Source organism: Chanos chanos, chromosome 7 (assembly GCF_902362185.1).
Source record: "Chanos chanos chromosome 7, fChaCha1.1, whole genome shotgun sequence".
NCBI classification, from domain to species: Eukaryota; Metazoa; Chordata; class Actinopteri; order Gonorynchiformes; family Chanidae; genus Chanos; species Chanos chanos.
The window spans coordinates 38,451,448-38,461,138 of record NC_044501.1 but is presented as its reverse complement, the minus strand read 5'-3'; the positions used below and the strand labels follow the sequence as shown (position 1 = coordinate 38,461,138).

Here is a 9,691-nt window from a genome sequence, read left to right as displayed (position 1 = left end):
AAACCAAAACCAAACACAAACAAAGAGAGAAGGGATTGTTTGTTTTCTTTGTGTGTGTGTGTGTGTGTGTTTTTTTTTTAATGTTACCAAGTTCAAAACACTCCCAGTGCTTTAGGGAAAAAGTGTGGTCAAGCCATTTAAGAGCAGATCATAAACTTTTCCTTGTTTGGCTTAAAATATTTTTATCCTTCTGAAATTCCTGTTAAGCCAAACATGGCCCAACTTAGTATGTAAATATTTTGTTATCAAATAAGGATAAAAAATTGAATATCTTGTTATCACTGGAAATGGCATTATAAAATTCAATGAGAGAAAAACTAAATATATACGAAACTCTAAAGGATGTTATTTTGAACGTGAGGTCAATTTCAATTGCGCAGCTTTTTCGAAATCTGACAAGTCTTGAATCAACACATGGGCTCAATACTGAGTTTCAAGTTTCAGGAATTGAAGCATTGTAGCACGCTGTAACAGAAAAGATGTTTTATCTGTTTTCACAGAGTCGGGTGGAGGACACAACAGCAACAGTGGTGACACGAATCAAAAAGAAACGGGAAAAGATTAAAAACATCAGGCTTTCTGTGGAACAGAGGAAAGTGAGTTCTATGCAAAGATAAATGTAAATGCAACCCATTTCATCAGTATGCATGTATTTTCATTTCATTAGTTAAGTTTCAGTGATTGCACACACACACACACACTGTGAATAGTGAATTTGTCCTCTGCATTTAACCCATCCAACACACCAGTAGAGAACACACACCAGACGCAGGAGCAGTGGGCAGCCTCCTTGGTGAGCGCCCAGGGAGCATTGGGGTTAAGTGCCTTGCTCAAGGGCACACAGCTGTGGATTGAACTGGCAATCCTCCAGTCACAAGCCTGGTTCTCTACCCTTTAGACCACGGCTGCGCATTAGGCACAAGAGGTGGAGTCAGTCATCACATTACAGGGACAACAACAATTCACTATATCTGGACAATTGTGATACCAAAAGGATCTCTTTCCCTGCTCCCAATACATTTACTCTGAGTAACTATGTATGTGGACGTATGGGCAGTCATCGTGCTGTGCAGATTAATTAAAGTGCATTACTCTGAGATGTGGAGAGGTGGGTTTTAGGATTTCTCTGACACTGTGGCAACCTGAAAGAGTAGACGCAACATAAGCGCACCAGTTTAAATTTAAACTCTTCAGCTCATTCATAATTATATCTTAGTCATCCTGTAAGCATGGCTGCTAACCACTTCCTGTAGGGCCATTGTTGCAGATGCAGGTCATAAAAGCAAACTCTGGGCATGTGCGTGCTTATAAAACATTTTTAACCCCCTGAAGTGAGATTTACTTCCACAAAATATGCTGCTATCAGCCAGTCTCATTACAACTGATGTTTTCGAGGGCTCTTACAAGCACATGCCATTATGCCCTTGTGCAGTTTAAAAACCCCCAGATAAATCCATTCACTGAAGAGTAAAACACATTTGTTGCTCTCTGAGGATCATCAAACTATTTTGAAATGTCTTGACCACAATTTATTGTTTTGAGCGTATTTTTTCATATTTTATAACTGTGTTTTCCCCAATTAGGAAGTCATACAGAAAGAGACAGCAAACTGTGACCAGGTCTTCACAGCTCTGGAGGATTGTATTAAGAGAAACAAGACTTGGCTGCATGAGGTGATGGAGGAGAAACAGAAAACAGCAGAGAAGGAGGCTGAAGGAGTCATTAAAAAACTGGAGCAGGAAATCAGTGATCTAAAGAGGAGACGCACTGAGCTGGAGCAGCTCTCACACACTGAGGACCTCCCCCACCTCCTACAGGTGAGTGTCTCTCTGCACTATACCACAGAACAACACTCCACATGCTGAGGGATTTCCTCCTTTCTCCTGTTGCACTGTAGGTTTATCAATCACTATGTGAACTTCCACCAACTAAAGACTGGCCTTGCATCAGTACTAACACTGATGTACATGTGAAGCCTCAGAGAAAAGCTCTGATGAAGATGGTGAATGACATCGATATGGAAATGGAGAAAATACCAGGAATAAGTGAGTCTGTAATGAGAATATGTTTTCCATTTGATACTAACTTAACTGGACTATTTATATGTTGCTCTAGTGCTGCGTCTTTAATATCTTCCTCTGTATACAATTGCAGACCCGGCCCTGACCAATCTGGTGCTCTAGGCAAGATTTTAGCTGGTGCCCCTTGCATCACAGCTAATTCCACCACCAATCATTGTGTTCATACGCTCACACAGAAACTGCTAAGCCACATTACTGTACTGTATAGCTTATAACATTCTAAACACAAACAGCAGGCGTAATTACACCTAGCGTTCATGCACAAAGCAATGAGCGCTTCTCTCACATGACGCATGCTGTCTGCTATACATATAAGACTAATCAATAGTGGAATGTAAAGGCTTACAACTATTATCTAAAGATGCATTTCAACAGCATCATTGAATCTTAGCTGTAGAAATATTGGATCTGTCTCCAGTGCACTCGCGGAGCAAAAGACCATTGAATCCAACTATCGACTGCCGCTGTGTGCGATCTCTCGTCATAGCACGGGAGACCTAAAACTTTTCCATTCATTTTCAATGGGGAAATAAGCGAGTAAAAACGGCAATTAAAAAAACAACAACAAAAAGAAAAAAAAAACGAGTGCACCGCTCAAACAAACAGCAGTCAACGATCATAATACTTAAAAACCAGAGCTAATATTCCTATTAAAAGCAAAGAACCAGTGATTCTCAGCTACAGATAGGGACGCGCCGGCTGCATGAGGTTGTTTACCCAGCAGATCACGAGCTTTGCTGACAATCGTCAGGCTATGTACATTCAGCAATCACATTAATAACTAAAAAACAAACAGTAGCCATATATATTTTCTGTTTTAACATTTGGTTACCATTTCTATTTTGGAAAATAACGCGTTATCATGAGAAAACGGAATTAAAATTTAAATGTAAACGAATGGCATTTAAGGTCTTCCATAGTAAAGGCTTAGCTGCTTGGCAGATTAAATGTTGTTGATTGCAGAGTAGCCTGTTTGTATATTTCAAACGGAACCAACAACTGATTAAGCTGACCTCACGCTGACAACTTTAGGCCATCGGAATATGTGACCACACTGTAACTTGGGAGAAAATGTCTGACACATCAACCAAACCATTTCAGGTGACTTCTTTTACCTTCCCATGAATGACCAAAAAACTGTCATCACTCTGGTCAAAAGCCTGACCTTGGAATGAGGACCCCACTGTATATGTGACCCCACTGTAACTTGGGAGAAAATGACTGACACACCAACCACTCCTTTTCAGGTGACTTATCTGCCCTTCTCATGTATAGCTAAAACATTTTTACCACAAATGTAAAATAAATGCACCATTTAGTACCATTGTGTAGTGCAACACACATGTTATGATATAAGTAAAAACAAAACTCTCTGATCTTTAATGTTAAAGTTATTGGTTAAGTTATAGCAATATTAAGTTATTGTTAAAGTGTAAAGTTAAAGTGTGACGTTAAGTTAAAATATTAAAGTTATACAGATTTTTGTTACTTTGTCATTTTTTATATCAAATAAATAATTTGTATCACATAGCATTTGTCACAAAACATTAAAACACTTCATTGTAAATGAATGCATTGTTTTTACTTATATACTTACATGTGTATTGCATTGTACAATGGTACTAAATGGCACATTTCTTTTACATTTGTGGTAAAAACGTTTTAGTTTTACACAAGAAGGGCAGATAGATCACGTGAAATGGTGTGGTTGCTGTGTCAGACAATAACGAAACTTCGTTATCCATGATAATGACATAATTAATCCGATATCTCAGGAAAGCGATACATTGTTTATTTAGTTTCGTTATTTTGTGATATTGACATAAATAAGTCCACATCTCGAGAAAATAAAGAAAATAAAGAAAAATAACATGTTATCATGAGAAAACAGAGTCTAAATTAAATATAAATCCATGGCAGACTCTCCAATCCCCCTCGTAATTCGAACCATGGTGACTACAATGGATAAACTATTCAATTATCACGTTACCTCTGTCTTTTTTTACTGTTTTTCCTCCTCTTCTCTTCTTCTTTTTCTTCCCCAGTCACCAGAGGGCCTTAGTCTTTTTGACATGACATATATTTGAATTCAGAGATGCAAAGAGGGGGTATGCAATATGCAGCACATAGGGGTGCTGTGTGGACAGGGGTACCAAAACAGTGGTGAAAAATATCCATACCGATACACAAGATATGAAAATGTGTCTGTCAGTTGTCTGTGTTTTGTCATTTAAAATAGGTACATGCTGTATTATAGACATATTCACGAAGTTAGAGCCAGGTCTAGACCGATCGCACGGAGGCTACTTATGTGTTACTGCTGCGGTCCAATGACTGCATTGAGAGTTAAAATGCTGTCATAAAAGATTCTAGAGCGTGAAACTTTGTGGCACCCTGTGATCTAAGTTGTCAGCTTGTCATGACACAGAGAAAATAGTACTAGTAAAAAATAGCAAAAGTTAAAGGCCGGGTCTGTACAATTGATTGAAATACTCATTAAAATGAAAATAAAAACAAATTTTGTGACATTATTTATCTTATCTCCTCAGTGCTGAAAAGCATTCAGAGGTATGGAGGTATGTTTTTGTGATTATTTACTAAATTCATTACATTTGTATGATGAATATGTATGGAAATATGCACTTTAATACACAATGTATTGTGGATGTTTCCACTCCTTCATATACTTGGAAATATGTCAAATCTAAAAATGTAGTTAATTTATGCAGTTTCCTGTTTTCTTTTATTTTCTCTCTCAGTGGATGTGACTCTGGATCCAAATACGGCAAATCCCTATCTGTCCCTGTCTGATGATGGGAAACGAGTGGAAAATGCTGTCATACCACAACAGTTCCCCAAGGGACCAGAGAGATTCACAAATTACAAAGCTGTTTTAGGAAAGAATGGCTTCTCCTCAGGGAAATTTTACTATGAGGTCATGGTTAAGGGGAACACTGAATGGAGTCTGGGGGTGGCCCGAGGATCTATTGAGAGGATTAAGTCCATCAAAGCTACTCCTGAGAGTGGACTCTGGATTGTGAGATTGAGGAGAGGGAAGGAGTATAAGGCTTACGTTGCTCCCCCAGTCCCCCTCTCTCTGAAACACAAACCCCAGAAGGTGGGGGTGTTTGTGGATTATGAGGAGGGCATGGTCTCCTTTTATGATGTGACAGCCAAGTCTCATATCTACTCTTTCACTGGTCAGTCTTTCACTGAGAAACTCTATCCATACTTCAGTCCCTGTCTTGATCGTGACAGCAGAAACAAAGCTCCACTGATCATCACTCCTGTAGAACGTATGAAATGAAACAGTACATCATAAGTGCATGACCAGTACACCAGAGAATACCATGAAGACTGAAAACGATGAATATATATTTATATATATTATATATATATATTTTTTTTAACAATGAAAAACATAGTATGTTAATCATGCCCAGCAAGTCTAAAACTGAAATAAAAAATGAGATGTATGATATTGGAATTTGATCAAAATGAAAAATATTATTGTAGCTTGTTAATTCTTTAGATCACATTTATGTTCTGTGTTGTTTACTTAGAGAACCCAATTGTGTTGTAATAATGTGATTAAATTAAAACAATTGTAAACAAACTGTTGTACTGACAATAAGTTTTACTCTTTATTACCTTCTGAACCTCTGTGCAGTACAATAGGCGATGACAGCTATGGGGCGGCACGCTGGTGCCGTAGGTAGCGCTGTCGCCTCACAGCTAGAAGGTCCCGGGTTCAGTTCCCAGCTGGGTGGCTGTGGTCCTCTCTGTGTGGACTTTGCATGTTCTCTCTGAGTCTGCATGGCTTTCCTCCAGGAGCTGTGAACGTTTGTGTGTCTACCCTGTGATGGACTGGTGACCTGTCCAGGGTGTTTCTTAGGGCTCTCCTTGTTTCTGTTTCCAATGCAAAACAGAAACTTTTCATTTATAAAACATCCCCCCCCCCCCCCCTGTTTCTAATTGTTAATTTAGGGGGGGGGGGCTCAGACAGTTCAGAAAACTTAGTTTACTTAAAAATAAAAATACAAAAAAAAAGAGAGCAAGAAATGGAAAGTACAATGTGAGTATGAGGAAATATATTTTATAGTTAATAGTTAATAGTTAACTTTCAATCAGTATTGTCTACATTTCCCACAGTGGATATAAAAGTCAATCATTTAAACATGTTTAATAGTTCAGTTCCAGTTGTACAGCTGGCAGGCTTAACCAAAACACCTTATGATTATGACTTTCTATGTCACACACACACCTCTGGGGTAACCATGGGGTTCAGTGTCTAACTCACACACACATCAGCAATGATGTTTGGGATTCAAACCTACAACCATTAGTTTGCTAGTCTGCTCCACACTGTCATTATTACCACACAGTGTTAACAACTGAATTTGTGTTAATGAATACTGTAGAATTCAGTTAGATATAATCTTAATCCTCATACAATTATACTCTTTAGTTGATTAGTATTAACAAATACATTTAATGTTTTCTGTATTTTCCACAGTTGATGTGACTCTGGATCCTGATACAGCTCATCCAAACCTCATCCTGTCTGATAATGGAAAAGAAGCGACTCATGGAAACACAAGACAGAATCTCCCTGACAACCCAGAGAGGTTTGATTACTGTCCCTGTGCCCTGGGAAAGGAAGGTTTCTCCTCAGGGAGATTTTACTATGAGGTTCAGGTAAGTGGGAAGACCGAGTGGGATTTAGGAGTGGCCAGAGAGTCCATTAACAGAAAGGGAAATATTGAACTGAGCCCTGAGAGTGGATACTGGACTGTGTGGCTGAGGAATGGGAAGAGGTATGAGGCCAATGCAAGTCCCTCTGTCCTCCTCTCTCTGAGACAGAAACTCCAGAAGGTGGGGGTGTTTGTGGATTATGAGGAGGGTGTGGTCTCCTTTTATGATGTGGAGGCCATGTCTCATATCTACTCTTTCACTGGTCAGACTTTCACTGAAACACTCTATCCATACTTCTGTCCCTCTCTTAATTATAGAGGCAAAAACTCAGCTCCACCGAGTATCACTCCTATAAGCCAAAATGAATGAGATTTCAAAAGAAATTAAGTCAGTTGAAGACAAAACAGAAAAGTCACAGCAGTAACGTTAATTGTAAATAAGGCTGTTATGATAAGGAAGTGTAGTTTATTTTTCAGTTTTAAATTAAGCTGATTTGGAATGCAGTTTCCAGTAAAAATCTGTGGAACATAGTGTGTATCAGAAAGAGTGGAGTAGATTCAGAAAACACAACACAGTCACACTTAGCATAAAAACTTGGGTTTAAAATTCATGGGACAATATTTGAAAACATGCTTTCCTTTAGAGCCATGATGGCTTCTGATTTCAGTCTCACTGCGTGCCAAAGAATGGGGCCGACTGCAATTGCATCAGAATACAAGTGTTAATGACAACATGCAAACTTCTTGCTGATGAGGACTTCCTGTCATCCAGCACTTTTCACATTCAGCTGTGGAGAAGCACTGGGCAGAAAACTCTTTGCTTTAATCCAAGGCGGGTCAAACTGCGGCCCACGATAAGTTTTATTTCGTCCAGAGACAATAAAAAATGACACCTTGTTACAGTGACACACTAAACAAGCTGAGCTTTCTTGCGATAAGGATTTTTCCTGCAATATTCCATCACTCCACAAGGGGGCCTAACACTTACATTAACTGCTAAGTCTGAAAAACTGCTTTTTTGGTCCTTTGTTGAAACTGAAGACTCTGACTCAAACCTAAAATGGAAGGATGCAGCCGGAAAATGGGAAGACAAATGTTTCATTTTTAGAGAGGTGAGAGAGAGAGCAGTCAGTCCCTTCGGTAAACAATTTGTGTCTTGAAAGAGTATAATATTTACCATCATTATGACCTGAACTATGTCACCTCTCTGTCTACGTTATGAGGAGAAATGTCAAAGAGAAAGACTAATGACCTGAAAGCTGTTGTGTCAATGATACAAAGCTCTTCATTCACACCTTCAGGAGATCACATTCAGCTACCAGAACTGGCTACAATGGTTTAACTCTGGTGTCCATATGTGCTGGTGTTATCAGTTTATACAATTTAATAGATATATAATAGTTCAGAGCTCTGTGTAAGATAAATCGAGAGATTGTGCCTCTGATTCAAGAAGTTGTACTAATCACAATTGTTTTTGCTTTTAACTTGATCAGATTTTTCCATTTATATCAATTACCAATCATGTCACCTATACTGACACCTATAGCAATATAGGCATACCATTTTCTTCACTATTGTAATTTTTGTTTTATTCATTTGTAATTATAGTTTTGCCCTCACTATAAAGGACTCACCTCTTAGATTACATTTGATATTTCAAGTTTCAAGTTTATTCAGAGCCCAGTAACAGTGTTTACAGTCTCAAAGGGCTTTACATGCCCATGGACGAGCAAGAAAAAACTCCCCGAAAAACCTAGGTGTAACAGGAATAACAGGGTAAAAAGGAGAGAAATCTTGAGAAGGACCACAGAGAGAGGAGAGCCCCTCATGGCCAGACAGGTGTGCAGTAGGTGTGGACCCAGAGGGCACTTACAATTTCAAGTAAATACAGATCACAAACAAAGGGGATGGCCATGCTGACAGGGGTATGAAAGATGGTGACACCAGGATGGATCGGTCCGGAGGGCAGGAGGAGTCAGGATCACTGGCATGTGTGGCTCGACAGACAGAGGGAGAGAAAGAGACAAAGCACCATCATTTGGGCACCCCTGCTCTAATCTGAGACACCACTGAAAGTTGTTTAATGAGAAAACCCTTAATAAATCAACTGAGGAGCTTTAACACAGAGCTTCACTGAAATTTTGCTTTCCAGTAATTCTTCATGGATTCTATAGGGATTTGATAAATGCTGTATCAGACAGCCTAGAAGAGGTCAAGCTCCTTACCTGTACTGAGGAAGGATGGGGGGGGGGGGGGGTTCTTAGGGCAGTGGTCTGTCTGGGTTGAGAGTTCATGTCTTTCTGTGATACTGGGGTATTCATATGGGAGAAAAATGTGATGTGTTACAGTATAAAATGAACACACATAAACACTGGAAAGGTCAGTCTGCAGAAAGATGATCTAAATATTATATGTTGTCGATGTGCTTGTTCTATATTGTGAATGTGTTAAATCAAGAATAAACTTATATGAGGAAAATATTGCATTTCTTTGTCTGTTGAGAAGTTACTGTCCTGCCATTGGAAGAGGTCTCAGTGGGAAACAAAGCTGATTGGCGGGGGAGCTGGCTGCTGATTGGACAAATGACATCATGATAAAGACATAATTTCTTATCTGGGGAAAAAAAACCCATTACCATAGTACTCAAGACTAGTGAAAGTAAATGAGTTTAAGTATTGTGATTGTGTTAATATGACTGCGGTGCTATGACAAGGCTGTGACTGTTTAGGTCAGAGGTTTTGTTCCCATCTTATGCTCATCTTTCCAGCCCTCACTCTAGAGCAGGGGTGTCACCTCTTAGTTACCTGTTGATTTTTTACCTTGAAAACAGGTGTGGACACTCTTCAGACAATCAGAGATTCTATTTAATTGGTCTACAAGAAAAACAGCAGCACCCCGGCCCTCCAGGACTGGAGT

The 9,691-nt window shown here is 39.2% G+C and overlaps 2 protein-coding genes across 2 annotated transcripts in view; both read left to right on the top strand.

Moving 5' to 3' along the window:
- The window catches only part of LOC115816352 (E3 ubiquitin-protein ligase TRIM39-like), a 6,059-nt gene extending 671 nt beyond the window's left edge, over window positions 1–5,388 (top strand). The window contains exons 2-6 of the mRNA XM_030779308.1: window positions 501–596; window positions 1,584–1,718; window positions 1,898–2,045; window positions 4,631–4,657; window positions 4,841–5,388. Coding sequence (XP_030635168.1) covers window positions 501–596; window positions 1,584–1,718; window positions 1,898–2,045; window positions 4,631–4,657; window positions 4,841–5,388 — 954 coding nt within the window. The remainder of the gene's footprint in view (window positions 1–500; window positions 597–1,583; window positions 1,719–1,897; window positions 2,046–4,630; window positions 4,658–4,840) is intronic.
- A 374-nt stretch (window positions 5,389–5,762) lies between these two features.
- On the top strand, window positions 5,763–7,145 carry LOC115816351 (zinc-binding protein A33-like). Its single transcript, XM_030779307.1, has 2 exons — window positions 5,763–5,823; window positions 6,598–7,145. Exons 1-2 carry the CDS (start codon window positions 5,763–5,765, stop codon window positions 7,143–7,145), a joined length of 609 nt encoding a protein of 202 aa, XP_030635167.1.
- The last annotated feature ends 2,546 nt before the right edge of the window (window positions 7,146–9,691 follow it).

Bases quoted from the DNA above. Each gene is read 5' to 3' on its own strand.
- LOC115816351 (XM_030779307.1), top strand. From the start codon at position 5,763: ATGACAGCTATGGGGCGGCACGCTGGTGCCGTAGGTAGCGCTGTCGCC. The intron at 5,824-6,597 runs GTCCCGGGTTCA...TATTTTCCACAG, and splicing joins TGTCGCCTCACAGCTAGAAG to TTGATGTGACTCTGGATCCT.